The 24,467-nt window shown below is 38.4% G+C and overlaps 1 protein-coding gene and 1 non-coding gene across 3 annotated transcripts in view; one reads left to right on the top strand and one right to left on the bottom strand.

Annotated features, from left to right (window-relative positions):
- LOC124085602 (ubiquinol-cytochrome-c reductase complex assembly factor 1) overlaps window positions 1-24,467 on the top strand; it is a 92,277-nt gene that overhangs the window by 17,898 nt on the left and 49,912 nt on the right. For both annotated transcript variants that reach the window (XM_046433416.2, XM_046433415.2), the window contains exons 5-6: window positions 8,380-8,452; window positions 15,953-16,010. In XM_046433416.2, the coding sequence (XP_046289372.1) occupies window positions 8,380-8,452; window positions 15,953-16,010 (131 nt within the window). The remainder of the gene's footprint in view (window positions 1-8,379; window positions 8,453-15,952; window positions 16,011-24,467) is intronic.
- Window positions 6,065-6,171, bottom strand: LOC124085980 (U6 spliceosomal RNA). The gene has a single exon (XR_006849657.1). It is a non-coding gene; the product is annotated as a U6 spliceosomal RNA (small nuclear RNA).

Below are 24,467 nucleotides of genomic sequence, written 5' to 3'. Positions count from 1 at the left end.
CTGTTCTTCTCATCCCACTTATTTCCTATGACTATTCTATCACTGTGGCAAAGTGTCTCTTAATGCCTTTCAAGGTTGCTAGAATATTTGATAAGTCTAATCATTGTCAGTTGTAAGTCAGAGCATACCAACACAAAGTGGTAGGAAAGACATTTCTAGAAAATGTCATAACTTTGCTCAAAATAAGTAATGACATTTATACCGTTTTAACAAGTTGGATTCAAATTAGAATTTCAGTTTTAATATGGACTCTATTCTTTGTTTCTTCTTACTTGCTTTCTCTTCCTAACAGTCATTACTACAGCAGATAGAGGTTTTGCTTTGTATGTGAATTCTGAAAATTCAGCAGTGATTGCACAAGAATTTGTTTATTTTTTATTAGGGGATTTTTGAAATGTATAGAGAGGGCACAAATGTTAAGTAGTAATGATATTCTTGAGACCCTGAGGTTATGAGGTACTTTCCAAATCATCAAGGAAATATTAAGTTTATTAAAGTTATATATATGTGTGTGTGTGTGTGTGTGTGTGTGTGTATATGTATGTATTTTTCATCTTAATTCTTTGACGGTTGATAAATTATTGACTTATTTAGTAATGTATTAACCAGAATCTTTTCCCCTATTTTTTAAAAAAGGTAGTGATTTAGATTTTAAAACTTGAAATATGTTTTGTTTGAAAATTAGAAGAGGGAAATGAAAGCAGAAAAAAGAAAGAAAAGAAAAATTTACTGTTTTATTCATTTCTTGGTGATTGGGTTCCACTTGGTTACTACCATATGCTTTGTCTAGTCTGTTTTTTTTTATGATTCCAGAGGGAAAATTGGCCACCATTTGGAGGATTACTAAATCATCAAGAACATCCCTTCACTCTTGTAGCTTAGGTTAGCCTCTGATTTTTTTTGGTTCCCTTTGTGACCTCAACTAAATTCCTAATGTTTGCATTAAAAAATATCTTTGTGATGTGGCATTGTCTACTTTCTATAATCTTTGTTTTTAAAACTTATGACAGCAAAATACCAAAGTCTACCATTCTACTATGATTGTGTTGGGAAAATCTAGATACAACTCCCCCACTTCCCCTTTATTTCCAAGAATTGAACTGAGAGGCTCTTTACTGCTGAGCTATATCCCTGACCCCACCCCTTTTTTTTTAAAGATATTTTTTAGTTGTCAATGGACCTTTATTTTATTTATTTATATGTGGTGCTGAGAATCGAACCCAGTGCCTCACACATGCTAGGCAAATGCTGTATCACTGAGCCACCATCCTAGCCCCCCAACTCTTTTTACTTTTTATTTATAGATAGGGTCTTGCTAAGTTGCTCAGAGGAGCCTTTAATTTTTTTTTTTTTTGGTACTGGGGATTGAACTCTGGCACTCAACCACCCAGCCACATCCCCAGCCCTAATTTGTATTTTATTTAGAGACAAGGTCTCACTGAGTTGCTTAGTGCCTTGCTTTTGCTGAGGCTGGCTTTGAATTTGTGATCCTCCTGCCTCAGCCTCCTGAGATTAAAGGTGTGTGTGCTACCGTGCCTGGCACAGCCTTGAACTTTTTTTTTTTTTTTTTTTTTTGAGAGAGAGAGAGAGAGAGAGAGAGAGAGAGAAAATTTCAGTATTTATTTTTCAGTTTTTGGCGGACACAACATCTTTGTTTGTATGTGGTGCTAAGGATCGAACCCGGGCCGCACGCATGCCAGGCGAGCGCGCTACCGCTTGAGCCACATCCCCAGCCCCAGCCTTGAACTTTTGATGCTTCTATATCAGCCTCCAAGTTGCTGGGATTACTGGTGTGTACCACCATCCAGCCTCCATTTTGAAAAACTAAAGAGCCCTTTCAACAATGTTAACTCAGAAATCTATGGCTAGACACTTGTATTTGATTGCATTTACAGAATTCTTTATGTATTTCATTAGGAAGTAAAATGCTGGCTTATCTGTCCATGACAGCAGTATCAAATGTCTTTATACTTTTCTTTAATGTTTTAATGTATAGTTCCCATTTTTCTTTAGAGTCATAATTAGGATTTTTAAAAACTTTTTTTTTAAATTTTTTTTAGTTGTAGATGGACATACAGTATCTTTACTTATTTTTATGTAGTGCTGAGGATTGAACCCAGTACCTCACACATGTGAGGCAAGTGCTCTACCACTGAGTTACAGCCCCAGCCCATAATTAGGATTTTAAATGTAGCTTTTCCTTATTTCTTGTAGTATCCTGAAATAACCACTCTTTTACATTATATTTGTATAGCAATATCATATAAGAAAGGACAGCACATGCCATGATTCAAGCACATGCTATGGAATGGATAGGTTTTGTATTAGCATTGAGCCAAAAATTTATTTTTGTTCTGAAGGACATGAGAAACTGGAATATATTCAGAGTTGGACAGTGAGTCTTGTGAAAGCTTAGAAACTGTTGAATAAAGAATGGTTGAAGGAAACAGGGATGCTTATCCGAGTTACTCCAATGGCCAGAAAAATGTCTAATGAATATTATATGAAGCAGATTTAAGTTCAGTACAATGAAAATCTAAGAACTGTTCTTCAATAAGATAGGTAGCCTTGCAAAAAGTCATTGATCTTATTTAACAGGGGCCCATTCATGAGTCAAGAATGCTGAAGAAGGAATTCCAGTACAGAATAGAATGCATAGAATTCAGTACAGAAACTATCAGTTTCTGGGAGATCATCCTAAAGCTGTCCTAGATACTTCTGTTTCGGTCAAGTAGCCTGACGAACCCTTCCAAAGTTAGAATGAAATAAACATGAAATCATCCAAGGACCAGAACAGCTTGTATTGACTTGGTGGACATTTAGTCCATTTACCTCTTTAACTTATATTAATGCATAATTCTTGGATAACTTCTTTCCATTTATTATGTCCAGTCCCTGTGTGATAATCTTCAGGGACTTGCTTTAGAGATTTGTCCAGGAAAATGGCTCACCCAAGTATAAAGGCTTGGCTTTGCTGCAGGAAAAGTGAAGAACTGTAAAATGCTCTTGATTTCTACAGTTTGAGCACTGTATAAATACCCGAGCCAATCTGGTGAACTCTTCATTATTTGTAATGAGTGCTTTTTCATGAACATATTATGGGGGAAAGCTTCCTTCTCAAGGAGCGATGTGGTCCTTGGAGGCAAGTCTGCTTTTCCTAGGGCAGGGTGATTAATTGTGAACCTAACAGACTTTATATAGAGGAACCTAAAGGAAACTACAGGATTAAAAAAAAAAAAAAAAGAGCAAGAAATAAACAATTAGGGATTTTAGTTAAAATTATAAACTGATCTGGAGTTGGACAAGGCCATAAGTTTCTTTCTTTTTTTTTTTTTTTTAATATTTTTTATTTTTTAGTTTTTCGGCAGACACAACATTTGTTTGTATGTGGTGCTGAGGATCGAACCCAGGCCGCACGCATGCCAGGCGAGCGCGCTACCGCTTGAGCCACATCCCCAGCCCAAGGCCATAAGTTTCTAAAGGGCACAGATTTTTGTTTGTTTTGTTTTCCTTCTATTCTCAGCTCATAAACATTGTCAAATGAGGTGGAAAACTAAGGGATTTCCAGAATTCCCATCTCAAGGTTAGGAATAAACCTGAGAAGGCCATAATAGTAGTATAATGATAGCATTATTTAGAGGATTGTACAGATCAGTGCTTCCCAAAATGTATTCTGTGGTTAAGTACTTAAAATAACTGCAGATGTTAACAAAGTTAAACAGGTTTTCTTTTCTTATTTTTGTATTTTGATGTAGGTGAATTACATTGATTGATTTGCCAGTGTTGAATCAACTTTGCATTTATGGATAAATCCCACTTGATCATGATATATTGTCCTTTTTATATATTTTATTAAGGAATTTTGCAACTATGTTTATGAAGATTATAATTCTAAAGTTTAGCTTTCTCTCTTTCTTTCTTTTTTCTATTTTTTTTTTAAAGAGAGAGAGGGAAGAGAGAGGGAGAGAGAGGGAATTTTTTCAATACTTATTTTTTTAGTTTTTGGCGGACACAACATCTTTGTTTGTATATGGTGCTGAGGATCGAACCTGGGCCACATGCATGCCAGGCGAGCGCGCTACCGCTTGAGCCACATCCCCAGCCCCTAGCTTTCTTTCTTTTTTTTTGGTACCAGGGATTGAACTCAGGGGTACTCAACCACTAAGCCACATCCCCAGCCCTATTTTATATTTTATTTAGAAACAGGGTCTCACTGAGTTGTTTAGCTCCTTGCCAGGGCTAAGGCTGGCTTTAAACTCGCAATCCTCCTGTCTCAGCCTCTCAAGCTGCTGGGATTATAGCATCACGCCCAGCAGTTTAGCTTTCTTCTAATGACTGATTTTGATATCAGGATAATGGTTTTATAAATGAGTTGTGAAATGTTCTTTTCCTCTACTTTACCGGAAGTGTAGCTTTGGTATTGTTTCCTTCTTTTTTTCTTTTCTTTCTTTCTTTCCTTTTTTTTTTTTTTGTAATACTGGGGATCCCATCCAGGGGTGCTCTACTGCTGAGTTACATCCCCCAGCCCTTTTTATTTTTTTGTTTTGAGACTGGGTTTCACTAAGTTGCCTAGGCTGGCCTTTAACTTGCAATCTTCCTGCCTCAGCCTCCTAGTCCTCCTGCCTTAGCCTTGGAGTTGCTGGGATTAAAGGAGTGTGTGGCTGTACCCAACATTTAAAGAAATGACATGAGCCAGGTGTGATGGTACATGCCTATAATCTCAGGGGCCAGGAAGGCTGAGACAGGAAGATCTCAGGCTTGAGGTCAGCCTAGGAATTTAGGGAAACCCTTGTCTCAAAACAAAAAGTAAAAGGGATTGAGGGATGTAGCTCAGTGGTTGAGGTCCCCCAAGTTAATTTCCAGTAGCACAAAATAAAAATAAATATTGGGTGTAATTCTCTAAGGTGCCATCTGGACCTGCAGTTTTCTTTATGGGAAAGTTTTTAACCACAAATCAAATTTCTTTGAGAGATACAGGACTATACCTGTTTTTTATTTATCCTTGTGAGTTTTGCTAGTTTGTAGCTTTCAAAAATCTGCCCATTTCATCTAAGTAATCACATTCATTGCCCATGGTTGTTCATAATATTCTCTCATTATCCTATTAATGCCTTTAAGATATGTAGTTATGTCTCCTCTCTGATTCTTGATATTGGCACTTTAAATCCTCTGTTTTATTTCTTTGATAAATCTGGCTAATTTCATTTATTTATTTTCAAATTTTTCCATTTTGATTTTATTTTTTCCATATTTTTATTGATGTATTATAGTTGTACATAATTATTATACATAATGGTGAGATTTATTGTTACATATTTGTACATGTAGCAATATAATTTGGTTACTGTGATTCCCCAGTATTTTCTTTTCTTCCTCCCCTCTGGCTAATTTTACTGATATTTTAAAAGAACCAAATTTAGGTTCTTTGATTTTCTATATTATTTTTCATTGGTTTCTATTTTTTAGGCTATCATTCTTTCTGCTTGCTTTTCGGTTTAATTTGCTCTTCTTTTTTAGAGTTTTACCATGAGTTTTATTTAAAGGTAGACTTCTAAACTGCTGATTTACTCCCCAGACTTATATATCTGATTTTCATTTGTTTATGTGTTCTGTTTTTTTTCCATATAAGCTTTAGATAAAAGGCTTTGAAAATGTGATAGACCTCAAATTAACAAATCTTCATTACAATCAGAAACATAATCCTGGCTTAATTTATTATAGGCATTTCTGCTCATCAGAGACACTGTTTTGGTTTTGGGTTTTTTTTTTTTTTTTTTTGACTCTAGAATGTATAGAAAAATATGAACATTGTATAGCATTGGGTATAGTTTATCTTTGGTGATTTGAAGTTTTATTAACAGTTCCAGTGAATTGGACATTGCTTGTCTTCAATTGCTATGCCATTCTTAGTCTGTGCATGTTTTTGTTTGCATATTTGAGTTTTAACTTTTCCTTTTTTAAAAATTATTTTATTTTTACTAAATTATTTATATATGACAGCGGAATGCAATTCATTTCATATTACACATATAGAGCACAATTTTTCAAGTCACTGGTTGTACACAAAAATATGAAACGCTTCACAGATTTGTGTGTCATTCTTGCGCAGGGGCAATGCTAATCTTTTCTTTATCATTCCAATTTTAGTATATGTGCTGCTGAAGAGAACACTTCCCTGTCTTTTATTTTTTTTAATATTTATTTTTTAGTTGTACACAATACCTTTATTTTGTTTTTTTATTTTTATGTGGTGCTGAGGATCGAACCCTGGGCCTCGAACTTACTAGTCAAGCGCTCTACAGCTGAGCCACAACCCCAGCCCTTTCCCTGTCTTTTTAAGAAAGAAAAATAAAACTTCTACAAGTGGTTTCCTTGATGTGCTAATTTAAGTTAGTTGTGTCCTTAATGGAAAAAAAATTTTTTTGGGGGGGGGTTCTGGGGATTGAATCCAAGGGCACTTTCCCACTGAGTCATGTCCTCAGCTCCCCACTTTTTTTTTTTTTTTTTTTTTGAGACAGGGTCTCATTGAATTGCTGAGGCTAGCCTTGAACTTTCAATCCTCCCACCTCAGCCTCCCAAATCACTGGGATTACAGGTGTGTGATACCTTGCCCCCTTAATGAGAAGTTTTAAAAAATCCTTGAAAATATGTTTCTGTAGCACTGAGTTGGTCTTCAGACTTTTAACAATTCAGTTTAGTTCTTCCCCTCCCCTACCCAGTACTGGGGATTGAACCGAGGGCTTGTGCTTGCCTTGTGCTTGCCTCTACCATTGCACTACATCCCTACACCTTCCTAATTTCATTTTGAGACAAGGTATCACTAAATTGCTTAGGCTGGTCTCAAACTAATGATCTTTCTGCCTGGCCTCCTGAGTAGCAGGGATTCCAGGTGTACAGTGTCACATCAGGCACAATTCAAAGGAATTTACTTTTGATTTTTAGATTTGTCTTTATTAAGGCATAAATTACATACAGTAAAATATACAAATCTTAAGTATACAGGTTAGCAAATAAGTTAGAATTGTTATTTATATCAAGATCCTAAGCTGGGCAGGGTGGCATACGCCTGTAATCCCAGTGACTTGGGAGGTTGAAGGCAGAAGGATTGCAAGTTTGGGGCCAGCCTCAATAATTTAGCAAGGCCCCAAGCAACTTAGTAAGATCCTGTCTAAAGGGCTGTGGATGTGGCTCAAGAGGTAGCGCGCTCGCCTGCCATGCGTGCGGCCCGGGTTCGATCCTCAGCACCACATACCAACAAAGATGTTGTGTCCACCAAAGATTTAAAATAAATAAATAAATATTAAAAAAAAAAAAAAAAAAAAAAGATCCTGTCTAAAAATAAAAAGGGATAGAGATATGATGTGGCTCAGTGGTACAGTATCCCTGGCACCAAAAATAAATAAACAAACAAACAAACAAATAAATAAATAAAATTCTGAGAAAATTTTTATTACTTTGGGAAATAGAAAAAGGTTGAGTGTTCTACTGTATTTTATATTCATTAGAAACTTTTGTTTATATATACAGTATTGTTAATCTACAAACTATTAAAACTAAAGACAATATGGAAAAGACCTCCCCCCGCCCAAAATAAAAGATTTATAGACTGTTAGTAATGTTTTTGAGGAAAAGATGAAAGATTTTTATTTGATTTTGGTAAAAATAATAGGTAATTTTATTTATTTATTTTTATGCAGTGCTGAGGATTGAATCCAGTGCCTCACCAGTACTAGGCAAGTTCTTTACCACTGAGCTACAACCCCAACCCTAAGTAATTTTTTAATATAAAGGATTTCAGAGTATAAAGAGTTGTTGTGGATAATGTTGAACATCGGCTTAGAAGTTCACATGTGGTGAAAAATTAAAAGGAGTGATTTAATTTAAGTATTGAGAGAAATCTTTGACATTTTCATGCTAACATTCTTAACATTGTATAAAGTTGTGGCTAGAAAATGGCTAGAAAAAAATGTCAGCTGGATGGGGAGTTGTGGTGCACACCAGTCATCTCCAGTCTCTGCACGGCTAGGGATTATAGGGATCCTTTCCCTCAGGCAGGAGGATGGCAAATTTAAAGTTAGTCTGCATGCATCTTGGCCAAGGGTTAAGCCAATTAGCAATATCCTGTCTCAAAAAAAAAAAGAAAAAGGCAGGGGGAGTGGGAGCCTAGGGATGTGTGGCTCAGTGGTTAAGTGTTCCTGGGTTCAATCCCCAGTACCAACCGCCCCCCCCCCCCCCAAAAAAAACTGTATTAGATTAAATTGCCTAGAGATAGGTTTTAGACCCTTCTAGTTGAAGAAATGTATGATTTTATGACCCATTTCTTATGATACTGGAATATCCTCTTGGTCCTGTGTTGAGTTTTTTGTTCTCTTTGTCTAGAAAATTAAGATTGCAGCCCTGCGCATGTATACTAGCTGTGTGGAGAAAACTGACTTCGAGGAATTCTTTCTAAGTAAGTTACCATTTAATAATTCTGGACAGGAAAGTGAATCTATTTTTCATTTTTATGGATGCATTTTAATAGGATAGATATTTAAAAAAATCATTTGTGAAACAATTTTTCCTGCACAAAGTATATAATACAAGCTGTTTTTCTCTTGGTAGAATAAAAAACAACATGTTAATAGAAATAAATCATTTTTTTTAAACAAATTTGGAAAACCCCTACAAATTTGTCTAGTACTTTGACTTTATCATCCTCCTGTACATGTGTCTTTTTTAAGTCAGAGAACTTGTAGTGACCATACCTGTTTTACATTGAGGATGTTTTAATTAGCATTTAAAAAATTTTTTGGGAGGGTAGTTGTGTGTGGACAGCATGCCTTTATTTTATTTGTTTATTTTTATGCAGTGCTAAAGATCGAACCCAGTGCCTCACATGTGCTTAGAGTGCAAGCACTCTGCCACTGAGCTATAGCCCCAGCCCTTAGTTAGCATTTTGACATGGACTTTTTGCCAGTCATTCTTCCTTTGTTTCTAGTTTTTAATTGTTTTAGTCAATTCTGGAGTAAGCCTCAAGATTTTTCTTCTGTTAAAGGACTATTGGTTTAAAAGGCTCATATAATTTTATTGTTTATAGTTGATTGATAAATTGCTTTCCAAAAGGGTTTTACTAGCTTAGACCTCCCCTGGCAGTTGATTTTATCAATACAATATTAATTTTGATGCTATAAACTGTTGTAGCTATTAACAAAGTTAATTAAAATGAATACTTATGAAATTACTGGAAGAATTGAAACCATTTCCAGTTCCACAGATTTTAGAAGAGCGTGCTATAGTATAGCCATTTCCTCAAAAGAGCAAACACCTAGAAGGTTTATGAATCTGATATTGTTTTCTGACCACACATTTATAATGCGTTGCAGTAATGTTCATTATTGTATAATGTTAGCAATAATGAAGAAAGATAGATGCAGTCTTGATTATTTAATAACTATTCTGTTTAAAAAAATTTTTTTTGTAGTCATAGATGGACAGCATGCCTTTATTTTATTTGTTTCATTTTTATGTGGTGCTAAGGATTGAACCCAGTGCCTACATGTGCTAGGCGAGTGCTCTGCCACTGAGCTGCAGTCTCAGCCCCAATAACTATTCTGTTTTTAAAAATCAAACACAAGTTGTTTTATTTTACTGTTTCAGCAGACTGACATTAGAGACTTGAAGTACCATATTCAGTTGTAATCCCAATTAATTGTCCATTTTCCATTTCTTACTTATTCTTTGTTAAAAGCTATAACAATTTCTCATTGTAGGATGAATTAGTCCAAAAGGAGGAAATATACTTTCCTACATAATGAATAAACTATTATTATTAAAAGCTATTTTTTTCCTTAAGTGGTTTCTTGAATTCATATACTTAAATATATCCCATCATATATACATACATATTTTTTTCTTTTTCTTTTTCTTTTATTTGTGGTGCTGGGTATTGAACCCAGTTCCTTGTGCATACTGAGCTACATCTCCAGTCTTTCTTTTCTTTTTGGGTTCTGGGGATTGAATTCAGGGGCACTCGACCACCTAGCCACATCCCCAGCCCTGTTTTGTATTTTATTTAGAGACATGGTCTCACTGAATTGCTTAGTGCCTCGCTTTCACTGAGGCTGGCTTTGAACTTGCCATTCTCCTGCCTCAGCCTCTCAAGCCACCAGGATCACAGACTTGTGCCACTGCACTTGGCCCCAGTTCTTTTTTAAAAAAATTTTTTAATTGTAGATGGACACAATACCTTTATTTTTTAAAATTTATTTTTATGTGGTGCTGAGGATCCAACCCAGTGCCTCACATGTGCTAGGCAAGTGCTGTACCACTGAGCTACAACCCCAGTCCGACAGTTCTTTTCTTTTTTTTTTTTTTTTAATTTTATTTTTAGACAAGATTTTGCTGAGTTGCCCACGCTGGTTTCAAACCTGTTATCCCTGCTTCAGTTTCCTGAGTAGTTGAGATTTCAGGTGTGTGCCACCATATCTGGCTGCTTTTTTGAATAAAAACTTCATCCTCAGATATCTATTATTATTTTATTCAACAAATAACTTAAATTTAGTATACTTAATTTAAAAGAATGTTTACTAGCTATTTTGTTTTAATAAGCTCCTCATTATTGAAGGTTCTTTAGCTATTATATTGTATTATAGTGTCGGATAATAAGATTATTATTACATATCTAAGTTAATATGTCAAGTTTCAATTCATAGCCTGTTATAAACTACAAACTTAAGAAAAGTTTATTTTTGTCTTGTTTTCAGAAACAGTTGAGAGCCAGGCCTTGTACCTGTGTTGTCTTTCTTAAAATCTAGAGATTTTCCCACTGTAACATTGCCTGTGAATGAATATAACTGCAAGTTAGGAATTGTGATCTATATTAATAGTTTTACTATTATGTTGGTACTAGGGATTGAACCCAGATGCTTTACCTCTGAACCACATCCCTAGCCCTTTTTGTTTTTTGAGATAAGGTCTTGCCAAATTGCTTAGGAACTCACTAAATTGCTGAGGCTGGCCTTGAATTTGTGATCGTCCTGCCTTAGCCTCCCAAGGCACTGGGATTATAGGCATGTGCCACTGCACCCAGCATACTTGATTATATTTCAATGAGAGCCACATCTGTGAGATGTGTGTTAGTGTTGTATAAACTGTTTCTATATGCTATGGTGTATATATCTCAGCGGGCTTTGTCTTAGCTTTGTCATTCAATATAGTTGTCTAAGGTGTCAGTAAATATTTCAGTGACACCTCTCTAGGGTCTAAGATTTTCTAAGACTTAGAAAATTGCCTTTAAAGACCAATAGTAGTTCATTTGTAGTATGCTCATCTTTATCATTCATGGGTAGGTTAAGTTTTAAAATCAAACCAAAGTGGTTTCAAGTACGGCGAGTGAATAAAAAGGGAGCACATTTGGAAAGTACCATCTGGAGGCAAAAGATTAAAAAAAAAAATCTTTAAAATAATGAGAATTTCTTGTCCCTTGGATTCTATAGAGTAGGCCAGGCAAGTTTAGAATCAGAAAAGGAAACACACACACACACATACACACACACACAAACACAAACACATATCCTGTCACACCTTTACATTGGCCATTGTTCACTCTGATGTTTGATTTTGTAGGGCTTACCTTTTAGAGTCCTGAGACTTGAGAGCCTCAGGCAACTGGCCAGCATTATCCTTCCTCAGCAAAAGTGAAGCTAGAGCCCTTTCTTAAGGATTATATGTTAGTGAGTTGTTTACTCACAATATGTTATGCCTGTCAAACTCCTGGACAGTCTCTCACAAAAGAGTTACAGACTCTCTGTCATTTCACAGCCTTGGTGTTCATAGGTTTAAATCTAGAGAGTTAGATATTGGGGATTCTGAGTGATAAGATACCTTAGTAGCTTCTGTTATTTCTTTTCTTTCATTCTTTTTTAAGTCTAATTGAATTTAATTGTTGAAAATAAATAGATTTTCTTCTCTGATTACAAAATTATTGTCAGAAGTTTATAAAAAATGGATGTTTAGAGAATTCATAAATATTGGAAAGCAGCACATTTTAAAAAAATATTTTTTAGTGGTAGTTGGACACAGTACCTTTATTTTATTTATTTATTTTTATGTGGTGCCTGTGTGAGGCCAGCGCTGTACTGCTGAGCCACAACCCCAGCCTCTCTCTATGCAGCACATTTTTTATAATAAGTGTTAAAATGAAAAAATTTTTTTTCAGCTACTGTTGTTTCTAATATGAGCAACTGCTTTTGTTTCTAAGATGTTTGAATAATGCCCCTTGCCCATCATAAGTGAGCAGCATGCCTACAATACATGGCAGTTTTCTGACTGGTGTTAGGAGATCAGTTCTACTAAGAGCAGTTTGGCCAGGCGACGTGGTGCACGCTTGTAATCCTAGTGGCTTAGGAGGCTAAGGCAGGAGGATCTTAAGTTCAAAGCCAGCCTCAGCAAAAAGTGAGGCACTGGGCAATTCAGTGAGATCCTGTCTCTTAAAAAAAAAAAAAAATAAGGCTGGGGATATGGCTCAGTGGTTGAGTGCCCCTAAGTTCAATCCCCCGTACGAAAAAAAAAAAAAAAACCACTAGAGTAGAGGTGGCCAATCAGTAAAACTTATTTAATCCCACACCATTGCCTGCAGAGTTTTTGTCATTAGTCCTTAAGAAGCTGATTACCTTGGAGATGAGAAGCCTTAATTAATAAGTTCTTAGTTCAAAACTCAGTCAAGGTTCACCCCTGTCATTTTTTTGATGCAATCTTAACTATTAGTAAGGATTTTCAAAGATAATTTAAACCCTAATATTTAAATAATTCATTGTAAAACAATAACAAGTATTTTTGAGTGCCTATTAAATACAAACCATTTCATTAAACATTTTATAGGCCTTAGCTAATTGAATCCTCACAAAGACTGTTTAAGGTAGGTTATCTTATTCTCCCCATTTATACAGAGAAGACAGCTGAGGCACTGAGAGGCTAAGTAACTTAACCCAGAGTCATGTAGTAAGTAAGGGAAAGAGTCAAGGTTTTGAACCATACAGTCTGACTCTGTGTGTGTGTGTGTGTATATATATAATTTATTTATTTTTGTACTGGGGATTGAACTCAGGGGCACTTGACCACTGAGCCACATCCCCAGCCGTATTTTGTATGTTATTTAGAGACAGGGTCTCACTGAGTTGTTTAGCGCTTTGCCATTGCTGAGGCTGGCCTTGAACTTGTGATCCTCCTGCCTCAACCTCCCGAGCTGCTGGGATTAAAAGTACCCAGCCTGACCCCATATTAAAATGTGTTAATACTGCCTTCCTTCAACAGTGATGGATTATTTAATTTTTTTTTAACTTGGTGTAAAGAAAGGAAGTGTACCTAGTCTCAGAAAATAATGCTCCATATATGCGCTAGAGGAATGTGATCATTGCAAAGGCTTTTGCAGGTTTTAATTTTGAAGTATGTAAGGACTTTTGGTCGAGCTAAAGAATCTGCTGTACTTTTGTGTTGCTCACAGTCAGCCTTCATTGGTGTTATTTTTTAGGGCTTTTCTCTGTGGGTTTCTGTTTCAACACCAGTGGGTACAAGGACTCAATCATGTACCAGCTCTCTTCTCATCCTCAGCCCTGAGCTGACCCCAAGAAGGGGAAATTGTGACCCAGGTCCAGCTGCTGGCCTGTCTGTCTGTCTGTGCTTTCCAGTCTAAGTGCTGATTCCCTCTCTGAGAAAATTGGAAAGGCTCCTGGAGGCTGCTGAGAAGCTTTGATGTAGAGTTAGCAGTTGAACAGATTGTCCTTTAGAAGCAGCCAAATTTCATTTTCCAGATTGAAAGACAGACTTCCAAGAAAACTTTTCTTTTTAATGTTTTGTTCTAGCATCCAAGAAAAGACCCAACTTCAGATCCAGGCTTGAGAGTTTCTCAGGGCTATTCTGGTTCTAGGTGGAGGGCTGTTGGCCCACTCTCAGATGGCGTGTGTCTTAATAGCTGAGCCTGGCCAGGCCAGCCTTCACCTCCCTCCTGCTGGGCTCAGAGAGGAAGTCCACTTGACAGCTGCAGGGCACCTCCCAGTAGGTTCTCCAGAGTATTTTGGTGTCACTTAGTGACAGACCTGGATTCAAACCCCAGCCCTGCCACTAGCATCTTAATATTGTGGCTGCCCGCAAGTCACTTAGCCTTTCTGAGTCTGTTTCCTCACCTCTAAAGAGAGGATTACAATGCTTCCCTCCAGGGTTAAAGTGAGGATTAAGTGTGATAATATATTAAGATGACTAGTAGTAGACCTGGCATGTAGCATGAGCCCTGTTGGATGTTGGTTTCCCTTCTTAGGCAGTTAGAGTAGCAATTAAAAACACAGTATTTGGGCCAGGCATTGTGGTGTATGCTTGTAATCCCAGTGACTCCGGAGGCAGAGGCAGGTGGGTTACCAATTTAAGGTCAGCCTGGGCAATTTAGTGAGACCCTGTCTCAAAATAAAAAATAAAAAGGGTTGGGGATATAGCTCCATGGTAGAGCTCTTGGATTCAATTTCCTGTACAACACACACACCCTCCCCACCAAAAAGAGTATAGTATTTGGAATCAAGCAGATGTGAATTTGATGCCAGGTGTCTTATTTCATGGCTATATGACTTTGAGCAATTATCTTAATCTCTCTAAGTTTTCTCACCTGTCAAATGAGGATAATATAAATTCTTACCTAATAGGGTTGTTGGGAGGATTGGTTGAGCTAATACATGTGAAGCACATAATGTCTGGCACATAGTAAACCCGCAGTGAATTTCTGCTCCTTATTAGTATTGGTGGTGTTAGTGTACCTCAAAGGATCATGCCTATGTTTTTATCTCCAAGTGATCCCTATTCATTATCATTTAGTCATTGTATACCTCATCAATAGCTGAAAGAGAATGCGACTTCTTTCTTGAGTCATTGCTCCAAAGGATAGACTCTGCCAGAAGTGTCCACATTTCTCAGATTCTCTTGCTTCTTCATCCTTTTGCTCCAACTTTTCTCCTTGTCATATAATAAGGAGGGCACATTCAGTGGGAGATCCCTTTTCCAGCCAGAAACATTTTAGAGATCTGAGAATTGAGAGGCTTGGATGTTTGATCACAGATCTGATTTGTGGGATCTGAAACCAAGAAGAAGCCCTGCCCAGTTTTGTCATTCCTGGGGGTGATGAAAGCCTTTGATTAGGTAAAATCTGCTTTCTTGTTCAGCTACAACTCTCAAGAATCCCACTTTTTTCTCCTGGTTATTTGGGTAAATCGTTAGGTATAACCATGACCACACCACTGGGTCACCTTAAAGAAGATAAGAAAAGGAGACCAGAAAGGCTTAAATTTCTCAGTAGGGCTACAGTGAAAAAAAGATGATATTTGAGTAGAGTAGGGGAGGTGGTCTTCGCTTAGATTTTTAGAATTCAAGCCCATGGGGCTGGGGATATGGCTCAAGTGGTAGCGCGCTCCCCTGGCATGGGTGCGGCCCGGGTTCGATCCTCAGCACCACATACAAACAAAGATGTTGTGTCTGCCGAAAACTAAAATGTAAATAAAATATTAAAAAAAAAAAAAGATTACAGATCAGGGCTGAGAATATAGCTTAGTCAGTAGAGTGCTTATTTTAAAAAAAAAAAGAATTCAAGCCCAGGAAGGGAAAATACTATAGAATCATGTGGAAGTTGGAGGGTATCCTAGGGACTACTCTAGGCCACCTTGTGCAAAATGAGAAAACTGAGACTGAGAGGGAGGACATGATTTGCCCAAGGCCACATAGCAAAGGCTAAAACTAGAAAGCTGGACTACTGTATGCAGTACTCTTTCAGCCCATGGTCTTGCCTTATGTTTCCACCGCTCTTCTCTGCAGTAGCATAATCTGAGAGTACTACACTGCCAAATATTTTCATTGAACAAACCCTTACCAGTATTTTAAATATAATTAATATGCTTCATCTAAATTCTCACATTTATGCTTTATTATTATTTTCTAGGGTGCCAGATGCCTGATACTTTCAATTCATGGTTTCTTATAACCCTACTTCATGTTTGGTAAGTGAGCAATTTAAATGAAGTAACCATTTTTTTTTTTAAACACTGTTGACTTGTAAGGTATGGTCTTCTGAGGGCCTGATTATGTGAAATGGCAGTTGTTCAGACATGAAAAATTGTTCCTTTCATTTTAATAACTGGTGTCTTGAAGCACATTTTTATTAAAGGTCAAAGCATAGGCCCAGAAAGAAACTAATATTTGTAGGATTTTTTTGAAAGAACACCTAACCCAGTGAACAATGCTATCAGTATCTCTAAGGGACTCTATGAGCTTGGATGGAAAGTTCTCTCCCTTGGCTGTTTTAGGAAAAGTTCACATTTACGTAAAAGTGGTTTGAATTGTGAGAAACCGTGGTCATTTTCACTGCTGGTCATCAGAAACCCTATAACAAATTATAGCACTGACATTTACGCCTGTACCTCCAAAATGTGCATACAGGTTAGATTCATGCCAGGTTTGTTGCGTGTAAAAATATTTGACACCTTAAACAGTATATTTTTTCTTCAGGTATGAAATAAGTAGCCAAAGAAAATCAATTTTTCATCTACTGTTACACAGTATTAAAGGTCAGAGGGATATAGGAGTCGTTGAAGTGGGGGCTGGGGAATGTATTTTCAAACTGCCAGATCTTTGGGAAGTACATTCTGGAGAACCACGTTTACTACTTTGACCATAGTATCTGAGGAACGTGGGCAATGGCCGCCCTGTCAAAAGGACCCTTGTTTGAAATTGCCTTCAGCTGAGCCTTGCATCACATTGCTCACTACTATATAAAGACTTTTTGGTTTTGATCACTTCTGAAATGTTTCGTTTAAACTCACACCATCACTGAGTTTGGCTAAGGTGCCTAGGGTGGCATTTTATTTTGTGTTATTTTTTCTTGAGTTGTTAGTTTATTGAATGCACTATGTCCTGAACACTTTGCTTGGATTCTCAAGAATCTCACAGTGTAATAGGGGAGACTAAAACATGTAAAATGATCTGTTATAATTTGAAATGGCTAAGTTCTGTAATAAATGTGAATAAGTAGTGATGTTGGGATCACAGAGAAAGCTGCAATATCAAATCCCTTCCTAGCTTTACCTGTTATTCTTTGAAATGTGCTATGGCTTTTAGGTGGCTGAGAAGGCACACTGTCTTCCTCTGCTCTTTACGGTGAAGGTTAGGAAGAGGGTGTGGAAGGGAAGCTGGATATAGTGAGAGGAAAACTACTTTTTCAAGAGCCGAGGACTGCAGAGGTGGTACTGTAGAATTACTCACTGGAAAGGTGGGAGGGTTGAGAGAAGGCTAAACTGTTCCCAGAGGAGCTCAAAGATAATATTCAGACCCTGTATAAAAGACTCTTTATTGCTCATATAGCTAGGGGTATCAAAGTTGGTAGAGGGAGTGGATGGCAAAATAAAATATATAATCCCTATGACCACATCCCAAGGTCAATACCTGACTAACAGCAGCTGGGAGAACCTTGAAACTACTTGTAGTTCTTTAAAATTTCCAAACTATGCTTACTGAGCCTTCATTACTGAGGCTGGTTAAATTTCACAGAGGAGTGGGTGTACCACCACCAGTTAAGCAGGGGAGGGAGGCTTTCCGCTTCAGATCTACACTTGCTCTCCCTTTTACCCTCTCCCTTGCCTTTAGTTTTGATTATCTGCAGGTGTTGGTGGAATGAATCAGTAGCTTAGGACCTACTATGTGTTCAAGACCATGGGGTGTTGGAAAGGCTTTAATATCTGTGTTCAAGAAACTTTAGTTCAGTGGGAAGCAGACAAAAGTATGGGATCAAACTGGATGATACACAGTCCATACTGGATGATAATAGAGTGCTGTGTCCAGGGCACAAGCAGGTGCTGTGGTACACAAATCCAGATTTGGAGGCAGAAAGTCAGAGGGGCATTGGATAAAGGGTAGCTTAATAGCAGAGGTAATATTTGAGATATGCCACAAAGTGGGAGTAGAATTTCTGTCAGAGCAAGGGAGGGCATGTTAGGTTAGAGATTATCAGGAGCAAAAGCCAGAACACATACAAGAATATGGAATGTTTGAGGGCAGCCAGTTTGGGGAGGAATGTAGTGGAAAGGTCACCATAAAAGTCATCAAATGCTACCAATTGTGCTGTGAGCCTCCAAGAAGAATTGGAGAACTCTCTAAGAGATACAGGAGTGATGGATCTATCTCAAATCTATAGAGAAGTTGTTCTTTGAGCTCTGTCCTCTTTGCTTGAGGCTCCAGGAGTGTAAGCAAGGAATAGCCAATTTCCAAATTTTAGGGCTCAGTAGACTTGCTAGAGGTATGGGGATTGAAATACCTCTTGGAGGTAGGGCTATGAAGGAGAGGTGGGGAAGCTTTGAAAACAGTCATAAAAATAGAAAGACTTCCCTAGCCCTCTCAAACAAGACCAAAACCAAACTCCTAATAAATAAAAATATCCTGGTAGCAGACTTTCCAGAGTGCTTGTTTGTGTTCCCAAGGGTGATGGTTCCTTGTAGACTCCTAGACTAGGGGCAGAATTTCTCACATCCTGTTAGGTCTCTGGAAGAAGAGTAGATGCTTTTTCTGTGAATTGGGATTTAGGACTGGGACCCTTCCAGTTCCTAGAAGGCCGTTATCAGTTGTGTATTCATGTGAGCTTGCAGTCGTAGTGACTATGTGTCCATTGTCTTTGCTGAACAAGATTAGAATTGACCGTGGCTGCTGAAAAACTGCTAGGCTGCTGAGTTATCCAGCATCCCTATGAGGACCTGATAAAAGCACCCCTCCTCCTCTTTTCCTTATCATGGCCAGTGGCATTGTGAATCCATTCAGGTGTCCATACCAAAAACCTGCAATTCTTGACTTTTCCTTCCCACCCCTTTACCTATCACCTAATTCAAACTTTTTTTGACCCTGAGCCGTAGTTACATGCATTTTACTTTGTGACCCACAGTGTATACAGGTATCTTAGAGTAAAGTTTTATAAAACTTACCTTTACAGTGTTGGGTAATCTCTGATATTTTATTTGGCTTCTGGCTTCCCTTTCCCCATTCCATGGTCTTCTCATTCCAACTTGGATCCCCCTCCTCTCTCAAGTTTTTTAGCATGGCATTTCTGTCCCAGCAGATGTGCTGCCTCTACTACTCTCAATTGGTGCCATTCTGCAAATTTCTTCTCTGTGAAAGGCCCTTCTCCTTTCTTCCCTCCACTTGACAAATTCTAGTTTTTCCTTTAATATCCAGTTAAGGTGTTATCTTCCCTTTGAAGCTTTCCCTTCCCTCTGAAGTTAGTTCCTCTTCTTGTTCCTTTTGTACATTTTTTTCCATTTTAAAAAATTAAATTTGTTTTAACTGATATATTAAAACATAAAAGTTGTACATACACATTAATGTTCTACTTTGATACCTACATGTATGCATGATTTTGATATACTACATGTATATGTTGTATAATGTTTAAATCAGGTTAAGCATATCTCTCAAACATTTATCCATTTATCATTTCTTTATGGTGAAAACTTTTAAAATCCTTTCTTTTAGCTTGTGTGTTGCAGGGATCAAACTCAGGGCCTCATGCTCTCTAGGCAAGCATCATACCACTGAGCTACATCACCATCCCTCTTCTAGTTTTTTAAAATCTATAGTTTATTACTATTATCTCTAGTCATCCTACTGTGTAATAGCACAACAGAACTTGTTCCTTTCTAACTGTATCTTAGTACCTATTTCCCTAACATAATTTAATTGGGGTGTGTATTTGGGAGAACTTCACTGCAAAGGTGACATTTACACTGACACTTAAAGGATGAGTAGAAGTAAATGAAAGAGTGGATGAGAAAGCACTCCAGGTGGAGGGATCTACTGGTTTTCAAACTTCTTACTAGCAGAGTTCTTTTTAAAAATGAAATCCTATGCTCAATCATAGTTATATAAATAGATAAAAGGATTGCTACTTGGGTTGAAGGAGGTGGACTTCATATCTGTACAACATGCTTACTATAAAGGACCCTTAAGTACCTCCATGGAAACTCAGATGATACTTTAAAAACTACAGACCCAGGGTCTGGGGATATGATACTTTAAAAACTACAGATCTAGGGGCTGGGGATATTGCTCAGTTGGTAGGGTGCTTGCCTTGTATGCACTAGGCCCTGGGTTTGATCCCCAGCAGCACAAAATCAAACAAACCAAAAAACCCCACAGATCTAGTTCAATTTCCTCATTTACAAATGAGAAGACAGTTTTGGAAATTGTGGATTTCTCACAGTCCACTTAATCAGAGTGGAATATCTAAGACAAATCCAAAGCTAACTATGTGAACTGCTCCTTCTGCAATGCTTTGATTCCTGCTTCAGTGTCCTCTCTTGGTGGCCAAGCGGCTGGGGGTCTCTTACTCTGAATGTGAACAGAATAGTAGGCACTTATTGATCCCAAGCTATATGGCAGGCACTGTACTTCTGTATCTTGGTAAATCCTGAAAATGATATGGGGATCCTACAGTACAGATCACATGGGAGCACAGGGAAATGCCTGAACTGGTTAAGAACTTTTGCATTGGCCTTCTGGGGGCTAGAACCACAGGATATGAGCTTGAGGAGTTATTAGGATGGGAATAAGTCATTGTAAACTACTTTTTAAGAAGTTTCTGTAGAAAAAGATCCATATCATGCACTGGATTTTCCAACTCAGCATTGGGCAGAAAGCCTTCCCCAAATGGGCCCTCACCATTGGGGTGGCCTTCATCTGAAAGGAGACCTCCCCATTTGGAAAAGAAGGGTCCACTCACACTCTCACCTTTGGCTCCAATGGGAGGAGGAAGAGGCTCAAAGGGCCCGGAGAATCCTCTGGACCATCCGACTAGCAGTGAAAGAAGAGAATCCAGCTGTGATAGGTTCACTGATCTTCAGAGAGTACCTTCTGGCACTGGGCCCCTGTCACCTTCATGGGAACAGGCCCGCAAGATGATAATCCCTCCACCAGGCCAACCATATTCTTCTGATCCACATCTTCCTCTACAAAGGCAAGGTCAAATTGTGGTAGACCATCGGGACCAACAGAACTCAGAAGTTCTAATATGCCTCCTTTGGATAAAGGGGATGGGCCTATGTCTTCACAAAGGCAATCCAGTAGAGAGGAGACCATAGACGATCTCTGGGACTCTGATGTGCCTGAGTCACCTCTCCCTGCTGAAAACCAAGCAACTGGCTCTGGCTCTGTTTTTGCACCTTTCCCTCCAGTCAGAGGTGCCTTGTTTCCAGTAGACCCAAGGAGTCAGTTCATGACAAGAGGACCTTTTTTTCCTCCACCTCCTCCAGGAAACAGGTATGGAGCACCGGAGATTATTTTCCACCAGGCCCACCACCCCCTCCATTTCCAATGCGAAATGTCTATGCAGGGAGGTGTTTTCCTCACGACCTTCCCCCAAGAGCTGGATTTGCTCCCCCCACCCCTGCATTCTGAAAGTAGAAGTAAGTTCCCTACATGGTTCCTTCCACCTGCAAATGAGCCTACTACTCAACATCCAGAACCACAACAAGAAACCTGATGTTTTTGCTCTCTCTTCAAAAGGAATTTGACTTATCTCTCATTTTTAGTTTTTAAGTAACTGCTTTTACTTAAGTGACTATACTTTTGCTCCAATTGAAGCTAAATGGAACTCTAATTCTTATGATAGTGTTTTGTAAATAAAGATGGTTTAAGTATGAAAAAAAAAGAAGTTTCAAGTAACAAAGTAAGATGAGAAGATGATCACTAGAGGGATGGTAGGAAAGCATTTTGTTGCTTTTTATTTTAAGATGGGGAAACACCAGAATATTTTATAAGCTAAAGTGAAGAAGCCTCTGGGAAAGAAGAGAAGGAAGTAAATTGTGGGGATGGGAAGGGTTGGGAAGCAGATGAGTGCCAGACTCAGTCCAGCTAGAGAACTGCCCAGGCAGATGCTGGCAGCTTTTGCAGGGGGCTCTTTAAAACCACCAAGGCAGTTTTGATGTAGTTGTAGGGCATTTAGGCTCCTGCCAGATTCCAGCAATCCAGACCTGCCATATATGGTGTTCCCTGGCCATGTGCGCATCCTCTTTCTCCCTCCCTCAGCCACAGTTGCTCTGTTCACATACCCACACTGTAGCTTCCCCCTTCTGCCCCAAATCAAAGGCCTATACAGCAGCACTATATCAGCTTTGTATAATGTAAGTGCATTGGTTCCTGCTACCCAGGAGCTTGTTCTTCATGGTGGATCCAACAGGCAGGCCACAGGTGTAGCTCTTAGAGGTGGCTCATTGTTGGGTGAGATGGCTCCAGAACGTGCCTCCCCGACACTTATCTGTTTGCTTACAGACTGTCTATTGCCCCATGCTCCCCCCACAGAATGGTTAGATTTTGTGGAGAGGGAGTTTAGGAAACCAGATGGAGATAGCCATGTACATAGCCCTGGGAAAGAGTCAGTGTGCCAACTCACAAATAAATGAACCATTCATTAGCACACTGCTAGGGCTTGAGTGTGGCCATGTAGGCTCTGCTCTCTTGGCCTTGGCTGGTGACAGAGTAAGGGAAACAAGCTTTGTGAAAAAGTCCCTTTTGGGATTCCTTCATAGCAGCTAGTGTGACAAACCTGCCCAAGCGCCCACTGATCTTCATTGAATTCAAAATTAAAATCCCCTTGGAGCAGGTCATAAACTACATGTGGGCAAAGCAAGGCCAAAACACAACTGGCATTGTCAGAGCGCCCAAACAGAGCAAGTGAGACAGGATGCTCAGAGCTGCCAATACATGGCAGGAGGTCAGCATCAAGAATAACAGAAATTCTTCCCTTGCAGTCTGAGGCCAAGGGAAGGAAGTTGTGGCTAGGAAATACTCCCATTCCTTTTAACTCTGCAGACAGTATTGTTGTTTTACCAGTTGTCTTATTTAGTGGGAAGAGACTCCTGGTGTTGTACTGTCACCGAATGGAGGAAACAGTATTGGAGACGTTGTGGCTTGTGGGGGTGGAAGGAAGCTGAGGCTTCATTGTAGCTCTTCCTTTCTCCTTTGTGGGACCTTAAGTTACTTAAGCTTCTCAGTTTTCTTTTCTGTGAAATGGGAACAGTTATAATGGTTTAATGATTATGTAGATTGAGAGACAATGAATATAAATACACCAAATCTTATATTAGAGGACTTATTGATAGTGCTCATTACTATTATGTCACAAGGCAAAGTCAATATCTTTAGCCTTTTATTATTTGAGATTCCTAGTCAAAGAGTTTTTCTTCCTTTGTCTCCTGTCTCTCTGCTTTGCCTTTTGGAGAGATTAGGGAACCATCAAATTGAAGGCTTGAACACTCCTCTTTTTTTTTTCTTTACTTTGCTAGCTGGGTTGTTTGCCTTCCTTATATGTAAAAGAGATCAGTATTATTTATGAGCCACTGGGATCACTGAGAGACAGGATAGAACTGTGAAGCTTAAAACTTCAATAATAAATTGTAGGTTTTAGAACATCAAACTTGGGAGAAGCAATTGGAATTGTTCCTAAACAGAGAATAACTTATGCACAGATTAAATCTATATTCAGAATAGATGCTTAGTAAATACTTGTTAATGAATGATTAAATTAATTACTTAATATTATGATCTTATTGTTAATCTCTTTTTAATGTTTATTTTGCATTCTTTTTTTTCCTGCTGAGAATTGAACCTAGGATCTTTCACGTGCTCCATTATGCCCAACTCTATTTTGCTTCTTAAGGGCAATTTTTATGTTTTAGCATGGAAGACTCCCCTCCAAAAGAGTCCTGAAATTATGAAGTTGACTCAGTGGCAAAATATGATTTGACTTGTCAACCTTTAACACACATTTATTATGAGAAATGCATTCACTGTATGAAATGAAGTAGAGCTGTTCTATTCTTTTGTTTAAAGCTAGTATTCTTGGCCTGGAATTCCAGTGACTCAGAAGGCAGGAGGACTGCAAATTCAAGACTAGCCTGGGCACCTTAGTGAGATTCTGTCTCAAAATAAAAAAATAGAAAGGGCTGGGAATATAGCTAGCTCAGTGACTTGTGAACCCCTTGGTTTAGTCTTTGGTAACACATACATACACACATTTAAAAAAAAAAAAAACAACCCTGGTATTCTCAATTGTTGGCTAGCTTACTAATGACTTAAAATGTTGTTTTTATATGGTCAGATGTGGCAAGTGTTGGCTTTATTTTGCAGTGAGATCTAGAATCCTAAAGTCTTTGTTTGGGTTAATCATTCTGAATTTGTTTTATCATTTTTCCTTTCACCTTCCAACATGCCTTAATATTCCCTGGATGGTTCAGGCTGTCCTGATAACTTTTTTGGGGGGGCAGTAATGGGCTGGACCCAGGGCCTCATGCATGCTAGGCAAGTGCTCTACTCTTATACTCAGCCAAGCCTCATTCTCTCTCTCTCTCTCATTTTATTTTTACTTTTTGCCATATGGGTATTGAACTCAGGGGCACTCTACTGCTGAGTGTCCAGCTCCA

This window comes from Marmota monax, unplaced genomic scaffold, assembly GCF_021218885.2.
Source record: "Marmota monax isolate L192 unplaced genomic scaffold, Marmota_monax_Labrador192_F-V1.1 WCK01_AAM20220418_F8-fsc00014, whole genome shotgun sequence".
Taxonomy (NCBI): domain Eukaryota; kingdom Metazoa; phylum Chordata; class Mammalia; order Rodentia; family Sciuridae; genus Marmota; species Marmota monax.
Note: the sequence above shows the minus strand (reverse complement) of the source record. Positions and strands in the feature narration are given on the sequence as shown.